The following is a 16,797-nucleotide window of genomic DNA, read 5'->3' on the forward strand; positions in this document are numbered from 1 at the left end:
CCTCAGCCCTGGCAGCCCCACCCTGCCCCGGGCGCCACCAGGTGCCTTGACTCACGTCCTGCCAGCTAGCCTAATTGCCCCTTTCCTGGGTGTCGTTCTGGAAGCCCAGGTCAGAGACCAATGTCTTTCTACCTCCTGTGTCCCTCCATGAAAGCCTGAGACACTAGGTGACATCCCACTGGGCTGAGAACCCACTGGGGAGGAGCTCAACCCTTGAGGGGTGGGGAAAGAGGATGAGGAGCCAGGAAGAAGTAAAAGTAGAGGAGGAGGAGGGGTTGGAGCATCTGGGGCTTCCCTGGAGCCCAGACCCCGCCTTCTCAGCAAAGACAGAGCCCAGACTTGGGCTGCCCAGAACCCTACCTCCCCAGCCCACTGGGACATCCAAGCAAGCCCGCCTAGCCCATCTCTCGAAGAAAGCCCTTTGCCGCCCTGGGCAGGGTGAGGAAGCCCACGGGCACGGAGGAACCCAGCCCACACAGACTACGGCTGTGTGCATCGCAGGTGCCCTGGGACTCCTGGATACGGCCAGCAGACACAGAACACAGATTCAGTTGGTCTTATCCCGGCTTTATTCTCATGACCCTTGCATCCCAGATACAGCTCAGAGAGGGGCCCAGGTCACCCTCCCCAGTGAACAGTCCTTGGCCCCCCGCCCAGACCAAGCAGCGGGCTCTCGTGCCCACCTCTGCCCATCTCCTTCAGCTGGGGGGTCACCCAGAGCCGGCCTCCTCAGCGAGGGCCGCAAGGCAGAGCCAGTACCCTGGCGAGGAGCTGCTCCTGGGGACCAGCTGTCCCCTCTGTCCACAGGCTTATCCCTGCTCCATCTCAGGGCCCCAGGGTAGGCATCGGAGGAGCTGGGGGCCCAGGCCTCCTTGTCCAAGGACTGGCTCCAGGGGGCCTGGATCCCTGAGTTCTTGGGCGACCAGAGGCCCGCACTGGGACTCCGGTAGTGAAAGGACCGCACTCCCAAGCCCCCAGTCCACAGGGCGTCACTGGCTGAGGGAAGGGGTGAGAGGGCGTTTCTCCGGTTCCTGCACCTCGAGGCCTGAAGGGGAAGGCTCAGCTCACACCCGCTCCCACAGGAGCTCCCAGCATTCCAGGCGGCCCCCCAGGGCCCTCCACCTTCTGCCCCTCCCACTGCCCCTTGCAGCTCACCGCAGCTCCCCACCCCCCGCCCTCCCCACCCCCACTCCAGCTACACTGGCCACCTTGCCTGTCCTTGAACTTGCCAGACCTTTGCTTCAGCTGTTCCCTCTGCCTGAAATGCTTGTCCCTAGGCATGTTGACAGGAAAAACTCTCACCTCCTAGTCTTTGCTCCCACTTCACCTCCTCCCTCAGGACCACCCTGAGCACTATAGTCAAAACTGCCACCTGCCCCACCCAGAGCTCCTGACCTTCCCCCTGCTCTCCGTCCTTCCCAGAGCATGGCCATCTCCTAACATTCTGGGGCTGAGCTGCCCAGCGCGGGACCAAGCACGGGAGATGTGGCCCATCTGAACCTCCACGTGCCGGAGTGTAAAACGGCCACTGGGCTCAAGGTCGTAGCAAGAAAAAAATAATACAAACTCTCTCTTTAATAAAGGATAACTAATAATAATGAATTAATTAAAATAGCTCATTAATGAATTTCCACACTGATGACAGGTTGAAATGGTAACAGTTCAGGTATAATGGGATAAATAAAATATGTTATTCAAATTAATTTTACCTGAATAAATAAAGCCATTTAAAAAAAAAGCCAGGGGAATGCCTGGGTGGCTCAGTCATTAAGTGTCTGCTTTCGGCTCAGGTCCCGATCCCAGGGTCCTGGGATGAAGTCCCACATCGGACGCCCTGCTGAGTGGGGAGCCGCTTCTCTCTCTCCTGCCTGCTCCCTCTCTCCTTGCTATCCCTGGCTTTTTCCCCATAAATAAATAAAATCTTTTTTAAAAATTAATTTTACCAGTCTTTTACTTTTCTGATGAGGCTACTAGAAAATTTTAAATTACACATGTAGCTCACGTCCTATTTCCACTGGACAGGGCCGTTGTAGATAATTATTATTTTTATGCACACTGTTTACTATCTCCCTCCTGCACCCGAATGCTCGCTGCTGTATCTCCAGCTGGATCCCCTGCTGTATCCCTAGCGTATATCACCTGGCACTCGGTAAAGGCTCACTGTCAAGTAGATGAGTGGATGCACCACGGGCCCCGGCAGGCCAGATACCCCCACTCACCCTCTCCGTCAGCATCGGCTTTGTGTTCCGACAGGGTCTCGATAGAGCCATCCCACCCCACGCTGGGTCCTGGGAGAGCACAAGGCAGCCAATGGGCCATGGGGACCAGAGCAGAGGTGGGCAGGGCTTGTGCGGAGACCCAAGGGACCGGAAGGAAAGCCAAGGGGCTGCTGGGTCCAAGGGAGCCAGAGAGCAAATGGGAGCAGGGACCCTGGTCTCTCACCTTTGCCATGGGAGGTGGGCGCGCCCAGGGGGCCCGGCCTGCGCTGTCGGAATCGCTGCCTGGGGGTGTCCCCGGGACTGAACGACTCAGAGCTTCGCCCCACCGGGAATCGCGAGCTGAGTTTCCGCCGCCGCCCCCCTGCCAGAGTCTCATCCCGAAGGCAGAGGGAGCTCTGGGCCCGGCGCATGGGTGCAGGGGAAAGGGATCCTGCAAAGGTATAGGGAGGCAGGGTGTAGAGCTGTGCAGGGAGGGGCTGGGCAGAGCGGAGGGGCGAGCGGGCTGATGCTGCTAAAGGGCAAGGAAAGGAGGCTGCAAGAGGCAGGGGTGAGGTCTGGGTGAAGGAGGGAGGGGACAGGAGGCTGGCCTGAGCTGGCTCTGACACTAACCCACTGTGTGACCTTGGGCAAGGCATGTCCCCTCCCTGGGCCTGGGATAAATGACCTCTTGCTAAAGTCCCCTGCTGCTCTGAGGTCCTAAACACCGCTGCGGGCCCGCAGGATGGGATGAGTGGCAGCGCTGGCAGGAGGGAGGCACGAGCTGAGGGGCTTGCAACAGGGAAGGCCAGCGGGGTACACAAGAGGAAGGGAGAGCCAAGGGCGTTGGCAAGCACCAGGGTGAGAATAGGAGACATGGGGTAGGGACCATCCTGGTCACCTGGCCCCCAGACCCACCTGTCCCATCTGCCTCCCTGCCCTCGGAGAGCTCCGTCTCTGGGGGGCCCCCCAGGCTCTCGGTGCTGCCAGCCCCATCGGCCCCCAGGCGTGGCCCCCCATGGGGGCCTCCCTCCCGCCGGGGCCGCATCAGCCTCTTCACCTTGTCTGCCAACCAGCTGCCCTTCCTGGGGGCAAGAGGGCACAAGAGGGGGTAAGGCCAGGGAGGAAGGAGGGACAAGAGGGCCACGTTGGGGATGGCAAAAGCCAGGCAAACCCTCATCGGGGCCTGGAGCGGGCAGGGCAGGGGCAGAGGTTGGGAGGATCCCCGGCTCCAGGGGGTGGATGGGCCCCTCACTTGATCCGGGGCAGAGGCCCGGGCTCCAGCACTCGGTACTGGTCCATGATCTTCTCCACCAGCTTCTGCTTCTCACGGCGCAACGCATTGAGCTGGTCCCTGCGAGCAGGAGGGAGGACACAGGCATGAGGCCAGGCAGGAGGGAGGCTCAGGACACTGGGGCTAATCCAGTGTTGGCGAACCGCTGCTGTCCTGAGTCCCAGGTGGTCAGCCCCAGCCCTTTCCCTGGGCATCACCCCACGAGCAGGCACGGGGTCTCCAGGACCCGCCCCCGCTCTGGGCAGCCAAGCTGGGCCCCCCATGGCCTGCTCACAGGTACTCGCGCTGCTCACGGTGCAGGTGGTCCCGGCTCTCCAGGCTGCGCTCCAGGAGCTCCCGGTTCTCCCGGCTCAGGGCCTGAACCTCGGCGAGCAGCTGCCGGTTCTCCTCTTCCTGCGCACTCCGAAGCTCTGTCAACAGCTGGGGGGGTGGGAGGCAGACAGTAGGGCAGGTGGGGGATTTAATGGGGCTCCAGGTGGCTACCTTCCATCCCCCCTCCCTGCCGAACCCTCCATGGACCACTCCCCAGCCCCCAGCAGGCCGCCGCCCACCCCTCTCCACACCTCGCACTGCGTGGTCAGCCGGCAGGCGCTGAGGTCTAGCTGCTGGTTGGACTCACGCAGACGCTGGCTCTGCACCTCCAGCTGGGCCCGCTCCAGCTCCAGCCGCGCCAGCCGGCCCCGCAGCTCCCCGCGTTCCCCCTGCAGCTCACCCCGCTCCCGTGACACCTCGGCCAGCAGCTTCTGAGCCCTGCAGAACCCGGTAGAGTTGCTCTCCCAGGGCACTCGGTCCCCATCCCAGGCCTCCCACGGGGGCCAGAAGAGCCCTGTTGGGGGAGAGGAACCAAAGCGGGATCCCACAGGGACAGTGTCTAACTCACCACCAACCCACTTCGCAGACAGGAACACAGAGACCTGGCCGGAGAGCAGCGGGGCCCGTGCCAGGGCTGGTACCTGTCATGCTCGCTCTGCAGCCTCCGCAGCTCCTCCTCCAGGCCGCGCTGCCGATGCCCGTCCTGCATCAGGCGTTCTCGCTCTGCCAGCAAGGCCATCTCCTGCGCCTCCACGCTAGCCCTCTGGGCCTGCAGCTGCTCGTGCCTGGGATGCACAGGGACCGAGAGGACTGCAGAGACCTGGGGCCGGAGCAAGCGGGCGGCCAGACTCTCTGGGGTCTGCCCTCTCCTAAGCACCGGCCCCCAAACAAAGCCAAGGAGCAGAATGCTGGCGGGGTGCCCACCACTGCCCATGAAGAACGAGCCTTGGGGTGAGCTCAGCCCAGAGCCCAGCCACACGTGAGGCCATGGCAGCAGAGCTGGCTGTGTTGAGTGGTGGTGCTTCTGGGCAGGGGGAGCAGGGGGCGGTCAGACCCACCCAGGGAGTCTGCTCCACGCAGGTTGGGGGTGCTGGGGAGAGAAGCCGGGAGTCTGGGGGAGGCTCACCGGCCCTGCAGTTCCCGGTGGGCCAGCTCCAGGGCCCGCATGTTAGCCTTGAGGTCACGGTGCCGCACCAGCAGTCCCTCTAGCTCGGCCTCCTGCCGCCGCTGCAGCTGGGCCAGGGCCTCATGATCGCGAAGCAGAGCCTGCTGCTGCCCCCGGGTCTCCTCCTGGGACTGCCGCGCCACCCGCACCTCCTCCTCCAGCACCCCCAGCTTCCGGTGCAGCTCCTGCCCCTGCATCTCCAGCACAGACTTCTCAGCCTAGGCAGAGGAGTGGGTGTGATCCCAGTTCCGAAAGAGGTATGGGACTGGGCGCAAAAGGCGAGGGGCAGGGCAGAGGATCCAAGAGAGAACTACAGAGGCAGAGCACTGGAGCGGGGGCGACAGGGAACAGAAAGCAGAGGCAGGATTAGAGGGCAAGGAGAGGGGAGCGGTATCACGGAGATGGGTGCTGGTGCCAGGCCGTGGAGGGGACAGGGCAGGGGTGGGGAAACCGGGGCAGGGTAAGGGCAGGGAAAGCAGTAGGGACTAAGGGCTGGCTGTTGAGAGGGATGGAGCTGAGCAAAACCACAGAGATGAGGGGAAGGGGGAAGACCGGGCCAGAGGGGGCAAGTACAAGGGAGCAGGAGCAGGGAAGAGGGGTGCCGATTAGCGTGTTCAGAGGTCAGGCACAAGGGAACGGGAAAGGCGGTAGGCTGGGAGCTAGGGCAGAGAAAACAGTGGGTGGCAGAGGAAAGGGGGCGTGAGCTAGGGCAGGGGACAGGGCACCCAGACCGCCACCCACCTGCAGGCGGCTGCTGTACTCCTGGGCGCGCTGGCTCTGCAGCAGGAGCTCCTGGGCGCGCCCCTGCAGACTCCCCAGCTGTCCCTCCAGGTGCTGCAGCTGCCCCTGCAGAGCCACCTTCTCGGCCACCAGCGTCGCATTCTGCCCAGAGAGGAGTGGGGGGTCAGCAGGGGCCAGGCCACTGGGCCAAACCCCTCTCCCCATGCCCGCCACGGGCGACACTCACGCTGCGCTCCACCTCGATGAGCCGCCCACTCTGGGCCCCCGGGGTCCTCGGCTCAGCGTATCTGTCCAACTGCAGCCCGTCGGGGCCCTGGCGCAGCTGCAAGGAGAGGCCCCGGGAGGTCACGCGGGAGCGTGAAGGAGGCCTGAGGATGGTGCAAGAACCTAACCCAGGGGACCCTCACCCCTTCGGCCGTGCCCCTCCCCCATCCATCATGGGTTCCCCCACCCCCACACTCCATCTGTCACTCTCCATCTGCCCTGCTCTGTGTCACTCAGTTCTACAGCATTTTCCAGCCTCTCTCCACCCTGCTTTTCCTCTGGGCCTCGGGTTTCAACGCCACTTCCCCCCCAGCCAAGCTACATGCACCCACCAGGGGCTCTGCTGGGGGCCCGCTGTCCCCTGACACCCCGTGTTATGGTGACCTGTGTCCTTGCCTGTTCTTGGGCCTCCCCACATCCCAGAGCTGAGCCCTGAGCTGGGAGCCTCAGAAACAATGGCCAGCCAAGAAAAAGGGCCGTAACTGAGCTCACTCGGGAGCGGTGAGGCCCTGGAGAAACACAGCCGGCACCTCCAAGCAGAGCCACTGGGGTACGTCCGCCAGACGAATGAGGGAAACAAGGCTCCAGGACCCCGGAAGACTCCAGAGCCTGGGCAGGGTCCGCCTGACCCCCAAGCACGGGGCACTCTCCAAGATGCCCCCAAATGGGGCACAAGGCGAAAGACGGGCCAAAACTCAAGGGGCAAGACCAGCACGGGGCTAGAGGGACCGGAGCGTGCACAGCCCTGGATGTGCACAGGCAGGACGGAGGGCGGGGTAGGACGAGGCTGCCAGCGCTCCGCACGCCTCACCTGGACCAGCTCCTCTTCTAGCTGCAGAGCCCTGGTCTTGAGCTCCCTCAGGGCCTCCTCCTTGCTGGTGGCCGCCGCCTGCAGCTCAGCTTCCAGCCGCTGCTCCAGGCCCTGGTACCTGTCGGGAGAAGCCGTGGCACCGACCCCTCCCCCAGTCCCGGCTGCCCCCTCTCTGCCCTGGGGCCACACCCCACCTCTGGTGCTGGAGCTCTTGCTCCCGGAGAAATTCCTGGCGCTCCAGGGCGGCTTGCTTCAGCTCGCTCTGCAGATGCTCCAGCCGCGAGCCCAGCTCCCGGCCCCGCACCACGGCCTTCTCCAGCTCCTGAGGGCAGGCACAGCAGGCTCAGAGCGTTAGGGAAGACCACCACCCTCCCCCATCCTTCCCCAGGGAGGGCCAGATGGCATCTGGAGACCTAGCTTTCTGTCTTTCTTCCATCACCCTAGGAAAATATCTTTATAAGTAGGTTCTCATGACCCTGAGATCTAGAGTCATGTATTCTACTGATGGAGCACGCCAGGCGCCCCATCCTGGGCCAAGATCTTTAACCCTTTGGCCTTCTACTTCTCCATCTGTAAAATGGGAACAAAGCCTGGCCACCTCTCAGAGTGACTGCGGACGAGCTGGGAGGTAAGCTTGGCGGCGGAGGAAGGAGACCCATGGTCCAGGAGTCAGAGACACTCGCCAGTCAAGTGTCTTTACCTCTCTGAGCCCACGGTTCCTCGTGCGCCCAGTGGCAGCGAGCCGTGTCCTCCGTGATGAGGCCATGCTGGCCACGTGAGGGAAAGAGGGATTTAGAAGAGGCAGACAGGAGGAGTGCCCTGGGCCACAGAGGGATGGGGACAGAGGACAGGAACTGGGTGAATGTCAGGCCCAACCTCAGAGGGGGCTGGTGGGTGGGGAGAGAGAAGCTGCGGGGGGCCGGAGTCCTATGGCGGTTGGGCTGCACCATTGCGGAAGGGGGCAGAGCGGGATGCAGAGATAGACCAAACCATTCTGAGATGCAGGGGCCCTGGCAGGATGAAACCACAAGCCAGGGCCAACTCGGACCAGCTGCCTACCAAAGCCTGTCTCTGGACACCAAGTCTACCGCTGCTGCTCTGACCTTCCTGGGTTTGCAACCCCACCGAGTCTCCCCTGGGGCGACTGTCCTTCTGGACACCCTTGGCCACTGCCTCTCACTGGAAAAACTACGAGTTCCATGAGGCCCTGCTGCCTGCTGGCCCACACCCAGGAGAACCCAAGGGCTAAGGGTAGAAAGAACAGTGGTACCCATGAAGAAACCTGAACCTCGGGCCAAACCCCAGAACTGGCCTCTTCCAGGTCCTCAGCACTCTGCCCCCACTGCACCTCCTGCCCTCCACCCAGCCCACAGGGACGGGCCGCCTGGCCTCAGGTTCCCTGACCTCCCCGGTCTAGCCACCTCCGCCTACACCACACCCAGTCATCACCAGAACCGCTCTGCCCAGGAAATCTCACAAAATTCCCCTTTGTCCTCAGGCTCTTCCAGCGCTCAGTCCTCAGTCCTCGGAGCACGCCTTACCCTCACCTGCCCTGCCCGCCTGCTGGCATCCCCACTCCCCAGCTGCCCCTAGCTCTCCACGGTCACTGGGAAGGCAGGTCATCTGAATTCGAGCTTCCCAGGACACGAGACAGGTTAAGGACCATGCCCCTAACGGCACAGCCAGCTGGTCGGAGATCTGGGCCAGAAGCCGGGTGTGCCTGATGGTGTGGCTCAGTCACATCCTACAGAGTGAACCCCAGAGACCCCCTCTCCACCTACCTTCCCCCCGCACCCCCATTCCCCCACTCCCCTGCCCTGCTCTGCCTGACGCCTCACCCCGGGTCAACCCAACAGTGTGTTCCAGCTCCTCTCCGCCCGAGAGGGCTCTCAGCAAATGACCCCTTCTTTCTGAATCTCAGGGTCCTCATCTGGACAACAGGGATGAGACTGGAAATGGCTCAGCTGGAAGATTCGATTCCTAGTGTGCACACCCCACCCCTGCAGCATGGGGCCCCGGGCCTGAACACCCTTCCTTTTCAATTAGCAATAATCGCGCCTCGGATAAACCTCATTGGCTACGATACTGCCACAGCGCAAAGCTCTGAACACCCTTCCTATCGCCTCCTAGCCTCCTCCGCTTCCCCCGAGGGGCCTCGCAACTCGGGCCCCCCCTTCAACACCCTGCTGGGTTTAAAGGTCATGGCCCTCATGTAAAGGTCATTGAGATCATTTCCTTCCCAAGAACCACCACAACTCCTTCCTCGGCTTGAAAGGAAGATGAGGCCCTGCCCAGTACGAACCTGCTGGTGAACTGGTGAACCCCCCACCCATCAGGCACCTGAGCATCTGTAATGCCTTCAGGTCTCCGCACATGCCGTTCCCTCTAAAGTGCCCTTCCCACCTAGTGGGAGCCCGACCCTTCCTCACACCCTTCTCCGAAGCCTCTTTGCCTCCACCCCAGCACCAGCTCCCTCTCCCATGGCCTCCTGCATCCTTTGCAACAGGTCTTGGGGCACCTGAGTGGCTCAGCTGCTTGAGTGTCTGACTCTTGATTTCAGTCCAGGTCATAATCTTGGGGTCCTGGGATCGAGCCCCGGGTCAGGATCCCTGCTCAGTGGGTAGTCTGCTTGTCTCCCTCTTCCTCTGCCCCTCCCCCTGCACTCACACTCTCTCTCTCAAATAAATTTTAAAATCTTAAAAATAATATTAATAATAATCAACTTGTCTTGGGGCACCCGGATGGCTCAGTCAGTGAACAGTCCGACTCTTGATTTCGGCTCAGGTCATGATCTCAGGGTCGTGGGATCGAGCCCCATGTTGGAGTCTGCTTGACATTCACTCCTGCCCTCACCCTCACCCCCTGCCCCTTTCCCCCTTCTCTCAAAAATCAAAATAAATAAATAGATCTTTTTAAAATATAATTAACATGTCTTGAGCCTTTGTCTGGCATAAACTAGGCTCATCACACAGTTATCGCCCTTGGTTTCCCGAAAGACCCGAGACAGCGATGAAGAGCGCCCCCGTTTTACAGAAGGAGAAATAGGGTGGAGGGGAGTCGGCTCCCACAGTCTGAGAGCCAGGACTGAACCTCCAGGCAGTCTGGCTCCGAACTCACACTCTTATCTCCTCCTACGGCCCACCCCACCAGAGAGAGGGGACATCCATCAGTCCAGTGTCCTGGGCCCAGCACCTCTTGGAAGGCAGGGGTGGACTCTGCCTTTCTCTCTCCAGCCCCAGTAGGTGCCAAGCACTCTGGGGCCACTGATGGAATTGATAACCCAAACCCCAGCAACCAGCCCAGAACCCTACTTCCTACCCCAGGCTGTGAGCCCGGACATACCTCCTGGAGGGCCTGCTTCTCCCTCTCAGCCTCCTGCAGGTGCCGGCGGCCATCGCTCTCCAGCATTTGCAGCCGCTCCTCCGCTGCCTCCGCCCGGGCCCTCAGTCTGGGCCCCTCGCGCTCCCACTGCCTCCGCTCTCGGCCTGCAGCTGCCAGGGCCTCCACCAGTGCCTCCCGTTCCCGCGACACGGCCTCCAGCTCCCGGCCAGCTGCCTCCACTGCCTCCCGCAGTCGAGCCTGCTCCCGGGCCTGGGCCTCCACCTCCCGATGGGCCTCCGTCTCTGCCCTCCGTGCCTGAGCCAGCTCCTCAGAGAGGCGGGCAGCCTCCATGCCTCGGGCCTCAAGCCTCCGGGCCTGAGCCTCTAGCTCCGCTCGAAGGGCCTCGGCCTCTCTCCTGAGTCTTGTCACCTCCTCCCTCATGGCCTCCTGCTCAGGGACATCACCAGCCAGGATCTCCCCTGGGATGGGCCCTTCCCAGGTCTGGGCCTCCAGGGCCCCTTCCGGCTTCTGCTGGGGATTTTGCTGGCCTGGGTCCCCAACCGTCCCCTCCAGTTTCTGTTCATGCTCTCTGGCCTCTCTCTGCCCTTGGGGTAGGTCCAGCCCTTGGCCTAGGGTCTCCTGCTCCTCCAGCTGCGCACGGAGGCTGGGCTCTGAGGATCCAGGCTTGCTTGCAGGGCCCTCCTGTCTCAGCACCTGAGCTTTGGGCCCTGACTCTCCAGTCTCTCCTCCCAACAGCTCGGCCTGAGTTTCTACCCCTGGACCTTGAGGGGCCACCACAGTGCTGGGAGTCTGGAGAAGGGCTCCATGGCTGGCCTTCTCCAGGGGCTCCTGTATTGCTCCAACGTGGTCTGATTCCTGGAGGGTCAAGTCTGAAGTCTGGGGGGCCGTGGCAGCCATCGGGAGGGGCCTTTGTATCACCTGTGCGTCTGAGTCAGAAGCCTGGGGAAGCACAGCTACTCTCTCAAGGGCCGAGTCTGGTACTGGGGAAGCCGGGCCGGAGGCCTCAGAGCCTTCATCCCGGACCTGGCCAACCAAATCCCGGGGTCGCTCGTCTGAGGCCAGGCAAGCCTGGGGAGCCGCATGGAGCTCAGGAACCAAGGAGTCCTCGCTCCGCTCCTCCAGCAGGGGGTGCTGAGGGCACAGGAGAGGAAGGGTCAAGCCCCCAGGAGGAGGCAGGGAAGGACCAACTAAGATGGGTGGAGGAGGGGACTCACCCGGCCCTCAGGCTGCCCCGGGAGCCCCTGCAGCAGGGCCCGAAGCTCCCGATTCTCCCTCTCCAGGGTCTGCAACCGCCCAGCCTCTGCCTCTCTCACTTCATCATGAAGTGAGGGGACTGCTCCTGGCACAGGGGCTGGGACATGAGAGATGAGGTTAGGACCCCTCTGCACCCTTTGCCAAGATCCCTGGTTCTTCCCCCCACCCCCAACACCTTGGGATGAGAATGAAGTCAGAAGCCATCCCCACTGGAGTTGCAGGAAAACAGGCAGCCAGTCCCACAGACAGCCCCTCCGCAGGGGCCCTACTCACCCTCCCCCGGAGACCCCAGGGGCGGCTCCAGGCTCCGCTGAAGCTCCAGCTCCAGCTCCACGTTCTCCTCTGCCAGCTGCTCCACCTGATGCCACAGAGTGTCCAGCTCCTGGGGGCGGGTCAGGGTCAGACAAGCCTTGCCCACCACGGCCAGACCAAACGTGTGGGCTAGATCACTAGGGGAAACAAGGAGTCAAGGGTCCTAGGGAGCACTAGAGAACTCTGGGGGAACCACTGGGGTCGCCAAGGGTCACAGATGACACTGACTGGGGGTCACTCGGGCCATCTCACCGCATGGGCCTCGCCCAAACGGGTCCGCAGCAGCAGATTCTCACGCTGAGCCTCGTGCAGCCTAGCGCAGCGCTCTTGAGAAGCCTCCAGCTGCTCCTCCAGGAGCGCCTTGGAAGCTTCCAGAGTCCCGGAGAGAACCCGTTCCTCCTGGTGGGGGGAGCAGAAACAAGTGGCGATGAGATGCTAACCCCCCAAGCACTCCAGGGCCACAGACCCCGCCTTCCCTCCTTCATCCGACCCTGCGCCCGCTTGCTCTCCAGGCCCCGCCTCTCCCTCCCACGTGCTCCTCCCTCTCCAGGGTCCATCCAGGTACCACTTCCTTAGCATCTGGCCCCGCCCCCTCCGATGTAGGCCAGGCCCCTTCTTCCCCAAGAACCCCCTCCCAAGGTGGCATCCCTCTAGGCTCCACTGCGAAGGGCGCTCTCCAGACAGTTCTTCGCCAGCACTCGGCCCCATCCTCCTCTCCAGGACCTACACTTACCTACCGCCCCCACCTCTCCTCTCCGTCTGCCCCATTCTGCAGACAGCCTCTCCCCAGACACCACCTCACCCCTTTCTCCTAGCCGCGACTGCTCTGCCCATTAGACCCCAACCTTTCTTCTCCCGGCCCCAAGTCGCTTCCCCTACTGGTCCACTGGGTCCCCAGCAAGCCCCGCCTCCAGGCCCCGCCCGGAGCCCCGCCCTCTTCAGGCCCCGCCTCCCGTCTCACCTCCAGCTGGCTTTTGCAAGCCTCGGCCACCTGCAGCCGCTCGCGACAGCGTCGCAGCTCCTCCTGCAGGCGGGGCAGGCGACCGGCCCGCTCCCGCAGCGCCTCTACCTCCTCGCGGTACAACTCGGCCCGCTTGGCCTGTCCTGACAGCGCCTGGGCCTGAGTCAGACGGTGCGGAGCTGGGGACCGCCAGCCACGGGCCAGAGGGATTAGGGGAGGGGAAGGAGCCCGGGTGGGGGCAGGCGATGGGACAGAGGAGGCGTGAGGAGAGGGCTAGGGAATGCGGCAGCGGCAGGGAGCATCTGAGCGCACCTCCTGGCGGAGCCTTCGGATTTCGGCCTCCAGGCCCTGCACCTCTGCCTGGGAGTCTAGAAGCAGCTCCGTCTTCTCCTCCCTGGAGAAAAGGGACGCTGGAGGGTTCTGGGGACCCAGAACCCCCAGGCCTGATGCCACCACGTCTCTATCCACGTCTAATCGCCCCTCTCCCTCCAGGGCGCATCCGAGACTGGGGTACTCACAGCTCCTGCCTCAGGCGCCGCAGCTGGGCCTTGGCGTTGGCCAGCTGCAAGGCCAGGTGGTGGGAGGAGCCCTCTGCGGGAGCCCTGGCAGGAGCCTCTGGCAGCAAGGGGGCCGGCTCTCTCGCCAGCAGCAGTTCAGCCACCCGCTGCGGGAAGTCGAGGGTCAGAAGCCAGAGGTAACCCAACCCATGCCCCCCCCCCCCGGTCACCACAAGCCACATCTGGCACTTGCAGCTCTGCTCATTGAAGACCCTCAACTCCAACCCCATATCTGGGCCCCAACCCCCATCACCCTCCCCCCCATATCTGGAGCGCCACAGTCCCATTCCTCCACCTGGGTCACAGTGCCTCCTACCTGGGCCCCCATGTCACGCTCCCGCGCCAGCCTTAACAAAGTCCCCAGCAGGCTCCTAGACAGCATCTCCAGTTCTGGAGGCTCCAGCTCCCCAGGCTCGGGCCCAGCCAGCGCCAGCACCACTCCTGCCCCAGGCTGGGTCACCTGAGCAGGTAGGGAGAGAAGTTCAGCAGAGGAAGGAGAGGGGCAGGGTGCCCCCAGGTGGCAGTACCAGTCCCAGGCTCTCGACCAGCCCAAGTACCTCCTGGATGGCAGCAGCCAGCTCACTCTGGATCTCAAGGCTGAGGCTCTGGATGTGTCGGATGAAGAGTTCCCGGTGCTCACACTGCGGGGAGACGCGGTGGAAATGCTGGCACAGGAAGCCTCCACGTCTTCCTTCGGAGCTGGACCCTACCCTGCCCTGCCCTGCTCACCTGCACTGATGCCCCCAGCAACAGCCGAAGGATGCCTTCCAACTCCTCCACCGCCTCCTCTGCGGAGCACAAGCCACAGAAAGTTAGCGGTGGGGCCAGGGGATAGAAGCAGGCAGGGGTGGTAGGAGAGAGCACCTGAGAAGGGGTGAAACCCCAGCGTCTGGAGGTCTGGGGGTGGCGACAGGATCAGCAGCTGCAGCTCCTCCTGGGGTCAAAGGAGACAGGACCTAGGAGTGGGGCCTTCCCATGGGGGCCTCCCAGGCTCAGCCGCCCCTTCCCAGCCCCTCACCTGGTAGAAGTCCCGCAGCCTGCCCCATAGGTGGTTCAGGTTCCGCACCCGCCGGGGTGCAGGACCCTCTCGGCCACCGACTACTCGAGGTCCCCCTCGAGAACTCGGAGCGCTGTGGGCACAGGGAGCTAGGTGGGAGGGGGCACAATCAAGGCCCCACCTCCCCCAACCAGGCCCCTCCCACCAGTCCTCAGGCTCCTCCCACCAGCCCTCAGGCTCCTCCCAGCTGCTTGTTGTGGGAGGGGCCACCTCAGACTTCTAGGCTGGCCTGTGGTTTCTTACATGATGCCCAGCACCCGGAGGAGCAGGGCCCCATCGCTGAGATGCAAGAACTTCTTCTCCGGGCAGAGGGGCCCCTCTCCTTCCTCCTCTTCTTCCCCCTCCGGCTCCTCGGCCTCTCCTACCAGGCCAGCCAGTCCCAGCGCCTGTGGGGAACGAAGCCAGGTCAGCCGACTGGGTTAGGAACTCCCCTACCAGCAGAGTGACTCCCGAACCCCTCTGACCAGCTCCTGAGCCTCCTCCTCACCTCTTCCCTGAATGCCCCTGGCCCCTGGGTCTGGACTCCTTTTCCAGCCCCACAGCTACCTCGACTTCTCCAGCCCCACATCTGTGCCCACCCTTGCCCTCAGTCCCTACCCCCTCCCCACTCTGTTGGACCTTCCTCCAAACCCAGCACCAGCCCGTCCTGGCTGCTCACTTCTCTTTCCCGCTCGCCTCCCACCTGCCCCCTCACCCAGGTGGCCAGGCTCCCACTCAGGAAGTCTTTGAGTCTGGGCCCCTTGCCCCCATCCATGACACCGTCAGGGTGTGGGTCCCGCTGTGGCAGCTACACCTGCCCCGGAGAGGAAGAGGAAGTTCCTCTGGTTGGGGATCCCGAGGCCCAGCCACAGACAGCCTTTGCAGCTTCCTCCTTCCGGGAGCAGGCGGGCCTCTGCACCCCCAGAGTCCTGCCTCAGCCCCCACCTCACCACCCCACATCCTCTCAGCATCTCTGCAGGGCCACAGAACTGGCCCGGAGCTTAGCAGGGGAAGGTGGGCTCAGGGCCATCCCGGAGCGACTCCCGCAGCCCTCCTGGCACAGGGGACGATGGCGGGTGAGTCCCCCACCCCTCTGGAAACTTGAAACTAGAGGAGAGGACCTCGGCCTCTTGTCTTCCAGGGCCTCTGCAAGGACACTGGGCCTCCTGTGGTGAGTCGGGGCGTTCACACCTGCCTCTTCTGACATGGCCGGCTTCGCTTTCCCGTCGGTGTTTCTCAAGCTCACCCTAGCTCCGCTCCCAACCCAGAAGCCTGGGGAGGTCGGATGCTGCCACCCCGACAAACCTCCTCTGAACCCCAGCCAGGAGTGAGTCCCCCTCCTCCGCCCTACCCTCCCCCATCCTCTCTGCACACCAGATTGAGACAGGACATCTGACCTCACAGGCCTCCATTTCCCCTTCTGAACCAGAAGTGGCCTGGACTCTGGCCTCTGAAGGAAGGGGTATAGTGCAGAAGCCTTCAACATGTCTCCTCTTCACCCTCCCTACCCCACCCCTGCACTGCTGAGACTCCCAGCATGTCTTGTAGACAAACAGGCCAGGAGGACCTCCCAGTTCCCCGAGGGCGCCTCCATTCATTCTTTCATCTGCCGGCGCCTTGCCAGACACCGCTAGATACTGGGGTGTAATGAAAGCCCCCAAGTCCCTGCACCCACAAGGCTCAGTTCACTGGGGAGATGACCCCCCAAAATCACACCTGCGCTCAAATGTAATATTGCAGCTATACCATGTGCATGGACAGTGAAGGGACTGACTCCTGGGATGGTCGGGGAAGGCAGCCTGCAGGGGGCCACATGAGGAAGCTGAGACCGTGGATGATGGGGTGAAGCAGGCAAAGAGGGGAGGAAGAGAGAGAGCAGGAACAGCATATGCAAGGGCTCCTTCCGGAGGGATGGAAGCCCCCCACCCCCAGCACGAAGGTCAGAGATTATTCCTGTGTCATCAATTCCAAGACACTTCCTTGCTCCCACTGAAATCTCCCAAGTCAGGTTACACGGTAGAGTTGTCTCCCGGCTGGCCACAGTCCTAACAGAGTTGTCATTGCCTGCACACGCCCATGCTTCGAAGCAACAAACCCTGCAGAAAGGGCGTCAGCAGCTCCGAAGGAAGCCCTGGAGGCAAGAACCGAGCAGGCACTCCCTTAACCCCGGGACTCAAAGGGTGTGAGGCCCCAGGGAAGAGAACCAGACTTATCGGTACAGTTCCCCAAGCGGAAGTCCAGAGCGAAGCTGGCTTGCGACAGCTCTGGGGCTGCGGGCTTCAGAGTTGTCTGATGGATCGTTGGGGTGGGCTGCGCTGCAGGACTCACCAGGGCTCACAGGGGAGGTGGCGGCGAAACACAGAAACATCGCGCCTCCGTCTCTATCAGAGTCTAAATGGGAAGGAGTTTTCCGAATACCGTAAACCAATTTATTTTGCTTCTATTTTCCCTTTTATGTATGCCTCTGAATTACATATGAGAATTTCTGTCTAAGTCATAAACAGCTCCTTCGGGAAGTATAAAATAAAGGTTCTAGTGATGAAAGAGACTTGA

General features: G+C 62.5%; 1 protein-coding gene, 1 long non-coding RNA gene and 1 pseudogene across 3 annotated transcripts; 1 reads left to right on the top strand and 2 right to left on the bottom strand.

Moving 5' to 3' along the window:
* Positions 1–904: 904 nt before the first annotated feature.
* Positions 905–15,077, bottom strand: CCDC88B (coiled-coil domain containing 88B). 2 transcript variants are annotated; one of them, XM_059402525.1, is made up of 27 exons: positions 14,960–15,069; positions 14,509–14,651; positions 14,227–14,338; positions 14,073–14,142; positions 13,938–13,996; positions 13,766–13,849; positions 13,525–13,668; positions 13,170–13,315; positions 12,964–13,045; positions 12,652–12,810; positions 11,943–12,089; positions 11,652–11,760; positions 11,339–11,475; positions 10,125–11,255; positions 6,977–7,104; positions 6,783–6,900; positions 5,934–6,029; positions 5,708–5,848; positions 4,928–5,184; positions 4,443–4,586; positions 4,053–4,239; positions 3,764–3,909; positions 3,451–3,549; positions 3,114–3,280; positions 2,443–2,649; positions 2,220–2,288; positions 905–1,045 (listed from the first exon to the last, which is right to left on the bottom strand). In XM_059402525.1, exons 1-27 carry the CDS (start codon positions 15,017–15,019, stop codon positions 990–992), a joined length of 4,398 nt encoding a protein of 1,465 aa, XP_059258508.1. In that variant the 5' UTR covers positions 15,020–15,069; the 3' UTR covers positions 905–989. The 2 variants fall into 2 exon arrangements, with proteins under 2 accessions (XP_059258508.1, XP_059258516.1); XM_059402533.1 differs by lacking the exons at positions 905–1,045; positions 2,220–2,288; positions 3,114–3,280 and having other exon boundaries at positions 2,504–2,649; positions 14,960–15,077.
* Positions 8,817–8,885, bottom strand: LOC132008810 (U4 spliceosomal RNA; annotated as a pseudogene).
* On the top strand, positions 13,260–16,797 carry LOC132019483 (uncharacterized). Its single transcript, XR_009404790.1, has 2 exons — positions 13,260–13,345; positions 15,386–16,797. It is a non-coding gene; the product is annotated as an uncharacterized LOC132019483 (long non-coding RNA).

This window comes from Mustela nigripes, chromosome 1 (assembly GCF_022355385.1).
Source record: "Mustela nigripes isolate SB6536 chromosome 1, MUSNIG.SB6536, whole genome shotgun sequence".
Lineage (NCBI taxonomy): Eukaryota > Metazoa > Chordata > Mammalia > Carnivora > Mustelidae > Mustela > Mustela nigripes.

Bases quoted from the DNA above. Each gene is read 5' to 3' on its own strand.
- CCDC88B (XM_059402525.1), bottom strand. From the start codon at position 15,019: ATGGATGGGGGCAAGGGGCCCAGACTCAAAGACTTCCTGAGTGGGAGC. The intron at 14,652-14,959 runs GTGAGGGGGCAG...CGTTCCCCACAG, and splicing joins GTGGGAGCCTGGCCACCTGG to GCGCTGGGACTGGCTGGCCT. The intron at 11,761-11,942 runs GTGAGATGGCCC...ACCCGCCCCCAG, and splicing joins GTTTGGGCGAGGCCCATGCG to GAGCTGGACACTCTGTGGCA.